Below are 16,692 nucleotides of genomic sequence, written 5' to 3'. Positions count from 1 at the left end.
TATTGTATGCACTTACTGATAAAGTCTTTGCACCATACGCAAAATCACCATAAGAATTTCTGTGAGGTCTTGCTCAGAAATGGTAGCTTTGGCTAATTTTGCTATAAAATATCCTATACATTTAGTGGATTTTATAATCTCCAGGATTTTTATTATGTAAAGTTGATTGTTGGTCCCTGCGAAAGGCTTAAGATATAAATTTTATTCATCATGTAGCTTTATTTATGGGCTTGCAGGAAAATTCAGAAATCTGCCAAACTGGCCAAAGAGAAACATTTAATTTGTGTTAATTGATAATAATCGGAAATTAATACATTTTGCTATGTTTTCAGGTAGGGGACTGAATCATGTACAGGAAGTCCCCGGGTTACGTACAAGATAGGGTCTGGAGGTTTGTTCTTAAGTTGAATTTGTATGTAAGTCGAAACTGTATATTTTATAATTGAAGTTCTAGACAAATATTTTTCTTTTGCCCCAGTGACAATTGGAGTTTCAAAATTTTTGCTGTAATGGGACCAAGGATTATCAATAAAGCTTCATTACAGACACCTTACAGCTGATCATTGCAGTCTGGGACTATAGTAAAGCTTCCAGAGAGCTTCACCAGAGGTCACAGTAGGCAGAGCGGTCCGTCTGTAACTATGGGTTGTCTGTAAGTCGGGTGTCCTTAAGTAGGGGACCGTCTGTATTTAGAGATGGCTATCTTTCAAGGTTGGTCTACCTAGTTGTGATGCCCGTTATTGTAGGTTTTGTTTTATTATTAGCTTTTAGGTGGATTCTTTGCCACTTTTGAAGTGTCATCAAAGTATATTTTATTTTGTTCAGGCCTTGGAGATCCTGCCTATTTTTATGTCACCCTGATTTTTATCTTGAATGGAGCAATGATGTCATTATTCTACATATATGGAACATATTTGAGGTAAGAACTTTTTTCTGATTGTAACATATAGCTCACACACGCTAAAGGGAACCCAACCTCCCCCCTCTTTTTTTCCCACAAAGCACATTTTTAGCTGTATTTATACATTAGATTAAAGTATACATACTTTTATTGATGTTCTTTGTTCCAGTCATGGAGGTGGGTAGCTGCAGTATACAGTCAAGCTACTCTGCCTTCCTCCTTGAGGCTGACCCTGCTAACCAGGCTGAGGCAAAGGGGATTTCTCTCCATATAGCTAGGGTCTCTCTCACTCCCTTTCATCCTGAGGAAGTGGTTAATTATTTGGAAAAGCTTCTTTTTCTCTCTAACCTGCACCCCTTCACGAATTCTGTGCAGTCACAAATAAGCTTTAATTCAAGGTTACTTGCTTCATGCTGTTGAAAAGGATATCTCATTCGAGAGCCATCAATAGACTGTGTAAATCCCACATATATTATCTACAGATAATGTTAAAGGCAGAAGTTCTCCTTTTAAGTAAGTTTTATTTTTGCTTTTTTATCCAAGAATTCTTAAACGGGTGTAAAAAAAAAAATTGTGCAGTTTCAATAAAAATCGCCTTTTAAATGGAAAATGCATTGATTCATTAATTGATTTAAAAAAGATGTATTTTTCCCAAGACAACATTAACAATAACTTTTGTGTATCTGTAAGTAAGAGGCCATAGAACTTTAACACCTTAGGGAAACAGCCTAAAGTGACCTTCAGGACACAGACCTTTTTGTGTGTTTTTTTTTTTTTTTTCCCTTCTCAGATTCCAAAAGATAGCATGAAGATTGAAATGTATTAACTCTTTCCTTCAACCGTACAGCATAAAACCGCTGTTTTGCCGCTTATGTTTTTTTAATTTGAACATTTACTCAGTTCACTGTACAGTATAATAAACAATTATTCTATATGTTCGTACGGTTAAGGAGATGCCAAACATGTACAAGTTTTCTTATATTTTACTACTGTAGCAAATAAAAAGTCCTTTTTAAGGAAACCGCATTTGCCTAAGTGTTGCCATATACTGAGAGCTACAACTTTTTTTTTTTTAATTTCTCAATCAAAACAGAGTTATTGGGGGTTGTTATCGGGGAAAAGGTAATGGTTAGATTGGTACTATTTTAGGGTACATCTGAGCTTTCTATTACATGTTTTTGGGAGGTAGGAAGCCCTAAAATTACAATTTTTAGTGTTGTTGTTGGTTTTTTTTAAATATACCCCTGACAATACGGGTATAATAATGTAATAGATGCTTGGCCAAGGCCGCTATTATTATTATTATTATTATGATTTATATAATAAGTGTATACAGGGAAACAGTTTTTACAATTTATTTTTATTTTTTTAAAAAAAAATTACTTTTCTTTTACTTTCCCACTAGGGGACTTACACTGTGGATACCTTGATCCCTTATACAATTATGTGTGGTATCTGTCTGTGATTTACTGACATTTTGCCTATGAGACCCAGTCTTGGCCAGAGCCTCATAGACCACCGTAGATGGCAGACACTGAGGTCTTCATCAGTGCAGGGAGCTGGGGGAGTGACAGAGGGAACCCCATTGCCAAAAATAACCAGTTAAAAAAAATGCTGTTCTAGTGGCATGGTGTACCCCTTTCAAAAGTCCATCAAATGTTCACCAGTGGAGATTACATTATTTCTTAAAAAAATAAGTAATCTTACATTGCTAATTTTGATCTTCAGAGTATAAAACCTCTACTCGTCCCCACACTATATATTACTTCAAAACTTAGCACAGTGGTTTAGATGATAGCTTTGTGACCTCATCGGGGAGCGACAATCTTTTCCCGTATACTGCAATACTGTCATAAACATGTTGGGTATCACCGCATACCAAAATATATAAAAATATATAATATGATTATTCCCAGCATTGGCAAATGGCACACCGACGTCTGAAATGCCACGTTTTTGCCATTTCGTAACACATAAAAATTTAAATAAAAAGTAAGTTATTAGATTGTGAGCCCTGGTGGGGACAGGGACTGATTTGGCAAGCTGTGTGTAATCTGTGTGCGCTATATAAATAAAGGAATTATTATTAAGGATTACAAGTTATGTGTCTCTCCCAAAGTTTATCTTACTGAAAAAACTTTTACTGTAAGGAACATCCCTCTCCTTCATAAAAACAGTGGTACCAGGCAATTATGTGTTATCCACGTACCAAATATGCCAATTCTAGTCATGACCCTGATTAGAAACGTGCTTCAGTGAGTGTAGTTTCATCAGGGGTCTTCATTTTACTTTGGATATCCATAAAAAAACTTTTCTTTGTCATTTATCAGTGTGTAACACTGTTATTAGGTCTGACTATACAAAAATTGTTTAAAAGATCACCCTAATACAGTTCTTAAGGGGTCTTTACAATAAGGTCACTTTGGCTACTGGTGTCCTGGTGTGGCACCTAGGTGATGATGACTGTGTGAATATTAACTACTTAAAAAGTTACAAAACAATGGGAACTTTAGTAGGCACAGCTATAATCAGACCACCAAGTACTGAGATATTACCCAAATGTTTCTTTCGGCTAGCGATTATGGCTGAATTCCTTGGATATCATTCAAGATGGTGGCTCAGGAAATTGAGCTATCCTATCAGTCACTATTTCACATATCCTGTATCCACTATCTCAATTATAATATGACACTTGTTTTCTGTCTGCCTAGACTGAAGATTTCCATGCTAGCTATCTATTAACTTTTTGCTCACGTGATGTCCGGCCATTATATAGCCGTGCTGCTACTCTGAGGACTGTGCTCCTTATGAACATTACTCAATAAACCCCACCTCACAAAGCTTCCAATCAGAAAATGAGCGGCCAATACTACTGCTGACCAATACCAGATGAATACGTAGCCAGTCCTGGACACCCACCTGAACAGCTGTGGGCAGTGTCATTAGTGATGCCTCCCCCCCCCCCGGTCAGGTGATACAGCCTGGCATTTAGCTTCCAGTCCTATTACACTCCAGCTTCTACCCTGGGTCACATCATCAAGGAAGGAAATCTGTCACCACCAGCCAGTAAAAGTGGGAATGACGGCTCCACCTATTCACTTCCAGTTGGTCCTGAGAATTCTTATCTTACAGCTACAGCAGGGGTTTGAATAATCTCCATGTTTAACACTTCACTGGCTGAGTGAAGCACAACACAAACTCTGTTTACAAGTGATGCCCCACTGAGGTATCCAAGGAGGACTACTTATTTAAATTAGCAATTAAAATTTTCACTCCCAAAAGTTGTAACTCATTTTAGCTCACATCTACACTTCCACAGCATCAATAAGTGGTACATACAGATACTGCCCCAGCCTTTCCTGAATATCCACTAATCTTACAGAGCTATATAGGCATTGTAACCTCATTGTGCGGGCTTAGATGTGTTTCTGATGTTACCATCATTGAATCCTTTTCCGGAGAGGTCTGTTGGTCTTCAACATAATTAGCTGGGTATGAGCACGTTGCGAAATATACAACAGCCTCTCAACTGCAATTTATAAAGTCTCTGATTTTAAATGATTTACTACGAACTCTTCTGAAGATGTCACCAGTGCGAATAAATTTGCGTGCAGAGCAGTGACCACATCGATGGGTTCCATGAATCCTGCCTCAGTCCAACCATGTACCTTTTCTCAATACCTCTGAAAGTGTTTATGGACTAAATGGTCTCTTAAATTCATCCCTCTCTGATGCGTTATTGAGCGAGATGCTGAAATCGGAGATGCTGTAGTATCATCAGATTTCAAAATCCCCAATAATTTTCAATAATTTCTCTCATTTCCTTATGGCGATCTTCATAGGTCCCTATGATACTAGATCCACAATCATCCGCAACTTTTAGCCTTGCTGTAAGTTCTGTCAACAGTCAATGCCTTTTGATAGGCATTCTTCAGAATGTAGGCAGGAAAACTGCAATTTTTAAATCTGTTTTAAAGAGAACCCGTCATGCAAAATAACCCCCCTAAACTAAATATATTTTCATAAACTGCCATTAGAGAGCATTGCCTCTATCCCTTTATTATCCCTCTACATGCCTGTAAACCCAAGCAATGAGGTCCTAAAGCTGTATGCAAATGACCTGTGAAATGTCCAATGAAGCATTAGCATATTCGAGCTGTCCACTCTATTCATGAGTGGGAGGCACAGCCACACCCCCAGTGCTTGACTGACAGCCTGTATAATGATGTGAGGCTGTATAATGATGTGCTTCCTGGTACTGGCACCCCCTGCAGCCTTTGTGTGCATGTGTGTGTGTTTAGGAGAGATACAGCAGCTCCAGGCAGCCATGTTACAGCAGAACATGTCAGATTCATGTGTAGCTGATGTCTGTGTCTCTCACCTGTATATTAGGAGGATGCAGCATTTACTATACATTACACACAGACATGAGCAGGGGGAGGAGAGGGGAGGGGGAACAGGAGTGACATCACTGCCTCTGACCATGTGACCAGCCTCATTTACATAATAAAGAAAATATTTTTTTACAATGATTACTGTATGAATTGACTAGATAAAGGCTGGGATGGGATCCTTGTGAGCTGCTCCAACAGGTAGTAGTGACAGGACAAGTGACACAGACCTGATGACAGGTGTCCTTTAAGTCCTTTAGAATGAAATTCTGATAAATTACTGCAAATTCACTTAAAAATGAACCCTTCGGAATAGCTTTTTTAAGGGGCAAAGGGTGACGGCTATTTCACTGAAATATTTTATGATACATTGTAGTTAGCATCGTGCCTTGTTGACCTTTTCTAATTTGTAGATCCAAAAACATAATCTTTCTCATGAATCTCTGACGTTAATGTCAAACCCAAGTTTTTCGCATATAGGGCCCTTATAAATGATTCAAAGAACTCAATAGATGCCCAAATCAACAGGAAAAGGTCTATGAAACAAAGCCATAACGTCATAAACTGTGAAAATTCCGTCAGCTCTTCTCCAAAGACAACCCTGTCCTCCCACCAGCCGTGGTACAGATTGGCATAAGTGGGTACACATCGGTTGCCTGTTGCCGTACTTCTGATCTGGTGGGAGAGGAAGAAATTGTGGTTCAAAATGAACCCAAGGAGATTGATTACAAACTTTATTGTGTGCACAGTACTGCATCCCCCATGCTGACAAGTAGAATTCCACTCCATACCCTTATGTGGTATGGAGTAGTAAGTGCCTCAATGTCCAACAATGTCAGATTAATGTTAAAGTTCAATTTGCAGGTTCTCCAGTTTTGAAAGAACTTCCATCGTGCCCCTGACATCGGATTGAAAGGACAATACAAAGGATCTTTATCTGATCCACATATTCACTTAAGCCCTGCGTCAGATATTTATACTTGAAACAATGGGTCCCCCCTAAGGGGTATCCCATATGTATCTTGGATATGGCATAGAAAGTGGCTATTTTTGGAATTTTTGGGCACAAGGAATTTTACTCCATTTTAGATATCAGCTGCTTTTTAAGTTCCAAAGATCCAAAATAGCCTCAAGTTCATCTTTAAAATTCTGAGCAGGGTTTAATCTCAAATGTCTATAGCAGTCCTCATTAAGCAATATCTTGAGACACAACTTTTTTTTTTTTTTATAGGCAGCGATATCCATTTTGACCACGTTGCCACCTTTTTCTGACTGCTTTATTGACTATTGAAGTTTTAGACTTGCTTGCATTCAGTGCCTGGGTCTCAGCTGCTTTTAAATTCTCTCAATTGACAGCCTTCTCTTGTATTTTGTTGTTCACCATGTCAATAAACAAATCAATTTCTTTATAATCCCTTATAGGTGGCGCTTTCGGGCTTGTGATGTTCAGGTTATTGAATGGTCCTGAATATTTACACAACCTGAGTTCATTTTAGTCATGAAAGGAAATTTAATTTATTTAGATGTGATGGGAAACATTAGGTTGGTCGACAAACTGAGGAAAGACTAACCCCAAGTATGTAAGAAGTTTTCTATAGCTACATGGCAGAGTGAATGCATGTGTTTTTCAGAATCTTCTTCAAATACATATGGTTCATTTTTTGCGTTCTTCAATCAATTAGACAGCAATTTTCATGCAGGACAGTGCTCCCTGTCACACAGCAAAACGCAATTCTTTGAAACCAAAAACATTGAAACAATGAAATGGCCATGTCTGTGTCCTGATCTAAACCCAACAGAAAACTACTGGACAATCCCTGGTGACAAAGTTATAGCCAGGTGGCTATAGCTATAGATATAGCTTATAGCTTAGTGGCTCACACAGTATAATGCTATTCTTGTAACTCTTACTATACCTTTTCTGTATTCATTTCCATAAAAGCACCCACGATTCATGCTCCCTTTCCTGCAGCACCCAATCTATAATGCCTCCCACCAGTCGTCCTCTTTTCACTCTGCCAAAATGGCTGTGAGAGACTCGGAAGCTAGCAAGCTGGTTTTAGAGCCACGCACAGCAAGAGAAAAGGAATGAAGAGGACTGCTGTGGGAGAATAGGAAAGTTGAAAATTTGGTTTTATCAGAGTATTTCTGGTTGTAGTCTGAGACCTCTGCTATAGCGGCGATCATGGGGTAAATCTTCTCCTACCAGGGACCCTCCATTTACCCAGTACTGTGCTAGAAGTGTACAGGGAGCCGAGTATAAGACTGAAGCCAGCAATTAACTATTTGAGATTATGTGGTCATAGTACAGTGCTCAAGTCTTAAAGAATGCCTGTCCGTAATTTTAACAGTGTATATTTCAGTGTGCCACAAGAGTAGTGCAGATTAATTTACAAGTGATCAGGTGATCGCATGTTCAAGTCCCTATGTAGAGCTAAATAAAAAAAGAAACGGGAGACTGCTTGCTGTTACATTATCGTATTTATCTTAATAAGATGTTACGAAAAAGGGGGGGGGGTCAATTTATAATGCCACATTCATTACAACCTGGCCCATATCTGTGTAGCACAATATTTAGTTATAATAATATTTTTTTATTGTTTTTTATTTTCTTATTTGTTTAATTACTGCAAAAAAACCTCATAAACCCCCAAAAGTGCCAATAAAAACGTGCCCTCATAGAACACGTCCCATATGTAAAAAGTTAGGGTTAAAAAAAAAAAAGGAATCAATAAATTATATATACCCTAAAATGGTGCTATTAAAACTTAATGACTGGTCAATGTAAATATACATTTATTGGTTGTGAATGGGAGTATGGAGAGGACTTGCATACTGAGCCCTCCCCATATGAGATAGGTGTCAGCTGTATTACGCAGCTGACACGTGCCAGTAACTGTCAAGTCCGTGCTGGCACCAATGGCTGCAGGTTAACCTGTTAGGTGCTGGGACGCCCCCTGCCACGGCACCTAACGGTGCTGCATGTGGGGGCTGACATCTTGGATGGCCACTCGGGTTTAAAGGGGTTGTCCACTTTCGGCAAATAATTGATATGCTTGATAATGGCTCTATGGATGAGCTGAAACGTTGCACCTTATTTTGCCATGGGTGAATAAAGATCACCTTTATACTTACCGGAGTGCTGCCTCATTGCATTTTTTTTGGATAATTGATATGGTTTGTGTAAGGAAAAGTTCTACAAAATACTTTCTGTATCAATTCCTCACTGCTTTTGAGATCTCTGCCTGCTGTCCTTCTATAGAAAGCTTCTATGTTTACCTTCAGTGGACAGAAATCTGACCATGGCCACACAGGTGCACAGTTAATTATATCACTGTGTGAGCATTTGACAGATTTCTATCCACTGGAAGTAAACACAGAAGCTTTCTATAGAATGACAGCAAGCAAAGATCTTGAAAACAGTGAAGAATTGATACAGAAAGTATATTGGATAATTGAATAACTTTTGATTACACAAACCCTATCAATGATTTGCTGAAAGTAGACAACCCCTTTTAAGTACCATAGTGGGTCTGAAATGATAGTAAAAAAAAATATAGATTAAAAGTTTTTTTTCAAAACATTTGTTCTATTAAAACATAAAAACATTAATTCCCGGCAGTGAACCTGTAACCTAAATGTATAGCCTATATGTCAGAATCGAAATGGTATAAATGAAAATGTCATCCCATTCCACAAACAATGACAAATTACACAGCTCTGTAAACACTAAAGTATGAAACAGTCACAGGTGCCAGAATATGATGATGTAAGGGTTTTTTTTTGTTTTTTTTTTAATTTCCAATCCCTCCACATTTGGAATTTTTTTACTAGCATCCTTGTACATGGCACAGAATATTAAAGGGTGCCACTAGAAAATAGTTTCTCGTAGATAAAAAAAAAAACTCTTATAGCTTTGGAAATGAAAAAAAAAAATTACAGAAGTGAAAACAGCTGACTGAAAATGTTAGCTTTCAAAAGATTGAGGGTGAAAACTTAGGTTTTCAGCCTGGCAGCTAAGGAGTTAAAGGAAACCTGTCAAAACATTTTCACATATACAGCCAGTGACAGGTTCCTATAGAGCCCTATTAACGAACTCACATCCTTCTTTTAGCTGAAAATTGTTTTGCACACATCCACATAAATCACCTTTTATTATATATAGCCTGGCATCAAAGGGTGGCGTATCCTGCTTGGCCGTCCCCTCCCATCTACTCCTCCTCATGCCGTATGCCCCTTAATATTTAGTAGTTCATGTCATGTGACCAGGGTGAGATCACCTCAGGTCCTTTAGCCTCTTTATATGTCTGTAGTTGAGTATTAGCAGACAGTCCCCAAGTACAAGGAGGATGAGAAGAAAAGATTTGAAGAGACCCAGAACCAGTGAGAATAATGGGGTGTTGGTTACTGCCAGCCTGGGGGAGAGAAGAGTTGGAGCCAGCAGCCATCAGAAAAAATGGCTGTAATTAAGGTACAGTACTCCACTGGCAGCTAAATTTAGTTGATATGGGAAGGACTACCTTTCATCAGCAAGCATTGGTAGTCAGAGGGCTAAAATTCTGGTGACAAGTCTTCTTCAACCCCTTATCACCGACTCTTGTTTTCCGCTTAATGACCAGACTCGATTTTTCAAATCTGACCTGTGTCACGATGATTGGTTATAACTTCGAAATGCTTTAACATTGTTTGCTCGAGACACATTGTACTACATGTTAGTTGTAAAATTTAAGTGAAAAGTTTTGCATTTCGTGCTGAAAAAAAATTAAAATCTGGCAAAAGTTTGGGAAACTTCTAAATTTTCAAAGTTTGAAATGTTCCAGAATGTCTGCTTTGTGTCAGAATTCTATTTTTCTGGATGTTATGCGGCTTAGAACTTTAGCTTTCAAGTGACTTTAAAAGGTCTAAATAATAGTAAAACCCCACAAACTTCCCCACCATAGAAATTACACCCATCAACGTATGTAAAACTTCTATTAAGTCTATTAACCGTATGGACCTGTGATTTAGAAACTTTTGAATTTGTTTTGGAAAATGCATTCATTTAGGCCAAAAATGACACTTTCATAATGAATGAAATGCTCTGCAAAGTTAGAAGCCCAATTTCTCCTTAGTGTTGACATGGGTTCACGGACGGGAATAGGATGGAAGCAGCGCCATCCAAAGCAGATTTGTATTGTTACATTGTACAGGCTATAAAATTAACCCTTTTTTGGTAATGCAAACACATGAGGGCTTATTATTTGTGGAGTGACATACAATTAATCAATAATTCATTTTGGGTGTCTATAGCTTATTCATGAGATTTTATTACCCATTTCAAAGGGGATACAAACTAAATTATAAATTTTTTTATTTTTGATTTTTAGCACTTTTTTCCCCCTGCTCACCATAACATAACAATAATATGTTATCCTTATCACTATGATTACGGTGATACCTCATTTATATAGTGTTTTTTTTTTTTTTTTTTGCTCAATTTTACTGAGCAAAACCAATATTGGAGAAAATCACTTATTAAGGAACTTAATTTTTGCAAAAAAACGTTGCTCTTTTTCGGCTATAGCAGCAGATGCGGCGGTCATTAAGGGGTTAAGGATAAAATGTTCTATGTGCTCTGCTTTTTTTTTTTTTAATAAGTTAATTTTGCTTGTAGCTTCTAAATATTGTTATAGCCTTTGCAAAACTTCTGGTTTTGCAGTTACTCCATGTTTCAGAAATTGGAATAGATTTTCCGACTTGCCACTAGATGGTAGCATTTTCCTGTATAAACAAGTGAAACTTGCTTTAGTAAAATGATTTATCCGCTAGTTTTATCCCAATGGAAATTGATGTTTCAGGATTTAGCTTTTTAATTAGCTGGCAGCGTACTTTACAAGTAATTGGGAATAAGGTGTCGCTATAAAATGGAGCTTTGGATCACTTTAATCATTTGTCACCCATAACATATTGCTGAAACATACCGATTATGCCTCTTTCACTTGTAAGTAATGCCAGAAACTGAGAAAATCCTTTTTAATTGGACTTGTGATTACTTTAATGAAAAATACATTTAAAAAGAAACCTTTTCTTTTATTAACCTGTAAATTAAAAGGATGTTTTGCAGCTTCCATACAATTTAAAATAGCATTGTACTTTTTATGTTTTCAGACTTACACTTCCTTTTTTTTTTCTAGTGATCTGCCAGTTTTTTTTAGAGAAAATGCAATTTTTATCAAGTGCTTTTAGACCACACCATGGGATTCTGCCATGTCCTTATGCTTCTTAAAAAAGGGGATATAAATCATGGATGTATAAAGTAGGGCTGCACCGGTACCAGAATTTTGAGTTTGATAGGATACCGATACTTTCAAGAAAAGAAAAAAGCATTATCTGAATGTTTAGGGTGTGGTTACATTGCGTTTAGAAATGCGATGCAAAAGTCTGGGGGCGGGGCTCAATATGATCGCATTTGTATTGAAACATATACAATCAGTAATGGTCAACCAGTGATTTGCGAGGAGGAGCTTTAGTGCTTTGTGACAGTGTAGTATATGTGTTGTAAAGGTTGTCCTAGTAATGTTAATATAAAGTAGTATAATAAATAGTATCATTTAAGGCTTACGTAGATGAGCATTTTTGATATCCATGTACTTTCCTTTTTTTTTTTTTTTTTTGGCAAACAGACTCACTGTTTCCTATGGGTCTGTTCACATGTCCATTGTTTTCACTGATGTGAAGACACTGAGAAAAAAATTGCAGCATGCAGACCACGTGCATCCATAGTCAATGGATCCGCAAAAAAATGGACGGCAAATGACATCTGTATGCAGAGTGTTTGTTTTTTTTTCTACAAATGTTGCTAGCCAACCAACTGGGCAGGGCAAGAAGTAGATTAGAATCTCAATAATAATGATAATCTCAATAACAATAATCATCTCTGAGAAGATCCATCTTTATATACCAGTGCATGGAGCCTGTGTCACAGAGTAACAGTGAAGCTCTTAGTTACATAAAATGCTCTAATCCCATAGCCTAGTGGATGGGCTCTCTCTATGGCAGGTGGAGTGTGGAGGTTGTGGGTTCAAATCCCGGGCTGGGCAAAAAATTATTTAATTGAATTAAATGGAGACCTTGTGTCTGGGGAAACCCTGGGAGATGTGGAGACCATATATGGACAGATGGTGATATAACCCTGATGACGTGGTCCCTGCTCTGCGCTAACCCGACACCTCCTCAAAGGATTCCCTGCCCAATGTCTGCTCTGGGGAAGCCCTAGGATAGTGATGGCGAACCATTTAGAGATCGAAGACCCAAAACACACCAGCTTTTCCCAAAGTGCCAACACGACAATTTAGGCAGTAACAAACTTATTGCTACCAGAATATTTGAGCTCAAATCTGACCCTGTCCACGTCTTCTCACTCTTCATACAGGACCAAGCAGCATAGGATGGGTCACTACTTGGACTGCCAGAGACTGCAGGAAGGTGCCATGTCTGGCAAACTCTGAGACAGCTCGCGTGCCCACAGAGAGGTCTCTGAGTGCCATCTCTGGCACCAGTGCCATAGGTTCGCCACCACTGCCCTAGGAGATGTAGAGACCATGTATGAACACATGATGACTTGGTCCCTGCTCTGCACTAACCTGACACATCTCTCAAAAGGATTCCCTGCCCGATGTCTGTAGGGTCTGTGGAAGTTATTCAGTACAGCAAGTAACAGAAACTTGGTATTGAATAATAATAATAATTAATAATATTACCCCCAGGCTGCAAACTCGAAAAATAAAAATTTTTCCAACACTGTTTGATAAAGACTATACAGCAAGAGGCTGCATATATTAAAGGACCTTAATGAACACAAGAAATACAACTTAATCTGAAATTTCTTCACCTGTTGATTAATGTGATATTGCCAATCCAGTTTCTTGTCAGCATAGACCCCCTAAATACTTTTATTCCGAAAGATAATCTATGCAAACCGGGAGAGACACTGCACCTTCTTTCCGCCTAAAATCAATAACTAATTCTTTAGTTTTCCTGATATTAAGCAGTTGTCCATTTTACATAACGGTTCACTGTACCACGATACATCGACTCATCGTTGTCACGAATGCAGCCTACCACAACTGTGTCGTCACTAAATTTTTGAAGAAAACATCCTCTGGTGTCTTGCCTTATGTCAGCAGTATAGACAGAGAATAAAAATGGTGCTAGGACTGTCCCCTGCGGTACCCCAGTGCTACAAGTATAGTGTATCCAAAAGTGTACTTCCATCTTTGACACGCGGAGGTCGAACAACCAGATAGTCATAAACCCAATTCATAGTGTGAGGAGGAACACCCATCTCCACTAGTTTCACACACAGGATATTTGGTCTAATTATGTTGAAAGCACTACTCAGATCGAAAAAAGTAATACGTACACAAGAATTCGGTCTCTTCTGTTACCCTCATACTCAGATACCTCTCTCCTGGTGATTGCCACCTTATTTCCACACTCGTCTAAACTGCTAACGGTATCCCCCAGAAGCACTATACAACTGGGGGCTTCACCCGAATGGCAAGTGCTGGAGGTGTGGGAGTGAGCTAGGTTCTTATACGCATGTTTGGTGGACGTGCTCTCTGATCAAGACCTTTTGGCTAGAAGTTCAGAGTAAAATTCACTCTTTAGGTATGACAGATGTAGAATTGTCTCTACCTCTGATTTGTCTGGGGCTAGCGCCAGATGGGGATAGGCTGTCTGGGAGTTTCCTTAGCACACATCTTATAGCAGCAGCAAAGGCCCTAATACCGCTCCACTGGCAGCAAACAAGTGCACCTTCCACTGCCATGTGGGAGGAAAAGGTAACACAGATATGCCGCATGGAAGAACTCTCAAGTTGGGCCTCCCACACACACGAATCATTTGTAAAAACCTGGCGCCCATGGCTCGATTACAGAAAGTAAACTGGTATATTAAGATCTGTACAGTCTAAGGTAGGGACTTTTATCTAAGTGATTACTAAATACACCTAGCCGCGATTCAATATAACTCAAAATATCATTTCTAGCTAGATCCAGAAACCTGTAGCACCCCTGTTTATCCTTGCTTTTCCTACCCCCCCTCTCTCCCTCCCCCCCCCAACATAACACCATTGCCTCTTCCAAGCGTACATTGGCATTTTGTTGTATTATGTTGTTTCTGTTATTATTTGTTATGTTACTCGTAAACTGTGCAATTCTTAAGCCTCTCACCAGGGGCGAAGTCATGCATTGTGGTAACTGTTTAGACCTCTACAAGTATCCATTGCACACACTCTACTATAATTATATCTACTAAAGCGACACAATTTAGGAGAGCCCCAGCCTAGGGGTTGGCGGAAGAAGCTTCTGAGAGGAGACTGGATAGAGTAAGCCAACAATGCCTATTTATCGAGTTAAAAACAAAACTCTGTTGGTCCAAATAGTATTTATTCATTTTATTTTATTTTATTGAATTGTATAAATAGAGCAAATAGTGCCACGAATTTTGTATTGTACAGCTAAAATGGATGCTTTGCTATGTCAAACTGTGTTAAAAATTTTAATAAAAACAGAATTGGTAAAAATAAACTGCTAACGGTATCAACTTTATTAAAAACCTGAATTAATTTGCCCTCTCCCAATCGCCCTCAACGGTCCTTGATATCACATTCATACATACATTCACGTAATCTTCTTTAAACCTGCCCACACATCTTTACTATTCTGTGACTGCAGCCCCTCCTCTAATCTTGCTTTGTAATTGCTCTTAAACTCCCTGATCATCTTCTTTAACTCTTTCTGCACTGCCGATGTGACCCAAGGCTTATTGTTGGGAAAAACCTTTATTTTTTGTTGGGACTGTCAAGTCGACACAAAAGTTAATTTAATCAGTCTCTACATCAACTATCCCATTTAGATTTTCGTCTACACCATGACAGATTATTTGCCAGTCTGTGCAAGCAAAACAGCCTCTTGGTTGTACTTCTGCTTCTTTTGACCAAACACAAACCTCCTCCTTAATTGGCCTAAATTTGGAGATGACTGGATGAGATCTCTGTTGGAGCTTAAGAAGGTTATGATCTGACATTCCTAGTGGCTGCAGGGGGGCACACTTAAATACATCTTTAACATTGGGAAATAGGGTAACTAAACATTAGTTGTTTTGAGTCGGACAACTTACTTACTGGAAAAATGTGGGGAAAAGATCACACTTCCTTGCATGACTGAAGTCACCACAAATTACTAATAATGCATCCGCATATCTAGTTTGCAACATAGACACTTCTTTCTGCAGCTTCAAAGAAGCCTCATTTAGTACAGCTAACGGCGGTATGTACACAATTACCAGAATGACAGCTGCAAACTCCCTTGCACTATAATATGGTCTGAGAGCGACAGTCAATAATTCAATATCTTTGCTACAAAACTTTGATCTAATAGTCACATGATTATGTGCACACCAACCACTATTGATATAAACGATTAGACCACCTCCTTTCTTCTTGCCAACAAACTTCCCACTCTAACTCCCCTGATCATGGAGAAACCATCGATACTGTAATAACAGTATCATTGATGTCATTGTGTAACCATGTTTCACTAAAACCCATGAGAAAATCTCGGTACTATCTCCCCGTTTTCACAAAAGTCATGGAGGCAGATGATCCCTCTGCTGTGATGTTTATAGAACATACTTGTGTAAGACCAGTGATGTTAACTCTTGCACCCTTTTAATATTTTTTTTTTTGTAAACTTTTCTAGTGGGAGTCGCCTTGGCGGATTTATGACTGTCCTGTGCTTCTTTTATAACCATGGTGAAGTAAGTATATGAACCCCTTAAGGACTTTAAGGATTTCGGACTAAGCTTGTTTTTTGTGTGTCACTATAAGTGGTTATAACCTTCAAATGCTTTAACTTCTCCAGTTGTTTTCTCATCACAAATTGTTCTTCAAATTAGTGGGAAAATTTGGATGGTATCTTTTGCGATAAATTATAATAAAATGGAAATTTGGCAAAAATTTCAAAAATTTTCAAAGTTCAAAATTTTTTGCTTTTCAGGCAGATGGCAATAGCACCCTAAAACGTCTTAACTAACATTTCCCGAATGTCTGCTTTATGTTGGTATAGTTTTTTATGCATTCTCTTATATCTGTTGGATGTTATGGGGCTTAGAATTGTGGGTGTAATTTTTCACATTTTTAAGAAAGTAGCAAAAACCTAAATTTAAAGGCACCTGCTCAGTTTTTAGGTGACTTTAAAAGGGTAAAACCCTTTAAATTACCCCATTATAGAAACAACTCCCTTCAATGTATGAGAAACCAAATTTAAGAAATTTGTTAACCTTTTAAGTGTTTTACAGGGGTTAAAACAAAATGGAGGTGGAATTTACCATTTGTAATTTTTTTGGACACTACGGTCA

General features: G+C 38.3%; 1 protein-coding gene across 6 annotated transcripts in view; it reads left to right on the top strand.

The window, feature by feature from the left end:
* DPY19L1 (dpy-19 like C-mannosyltransferase 1) overlaps nucleotides 1-16,692 on the top strand; it is a 137,051-nt gene that overhangs the window by 37,855 nt on the left and 82,504 nt on the right. For all 6 annotated transcript variants that reach the window (XM_072153270.1, XM_072153273.1, XM_072153271.1 and 3 more), the window contains 2 exons: nucleotides 826-919; nucleotides 16,035-16,092. In XM_072153270.1, coding sequence (XP_072009371.1) covers nucleotides 826-919; nucleotides 16,035-16,092 — 152 coding nt within the window. The remainder of the gene's footprint in view (nucleotides 1-825; nucleotides 920-16,034; nucleotides 16,093-16,692) is intronic.

Source organism: Engystomops pustulosus, chromosome 5, assembly GCF_040894005.1.
Source record: "Engystomops pustulosus chromosome 5, aEngPut4.maternal, whole genome shotgun sequence".
Lineage (NCBI taxonomy): Eukaryota > Metazoa > Chordata > Amphibia > Anura > Leptodactylidae > Engystomops > Engystomops pustulosus.
Note: the sequence above shows the minus strand (reverse complement) of the source record. Positions and strands in the feature narration are given on the sequence as shown.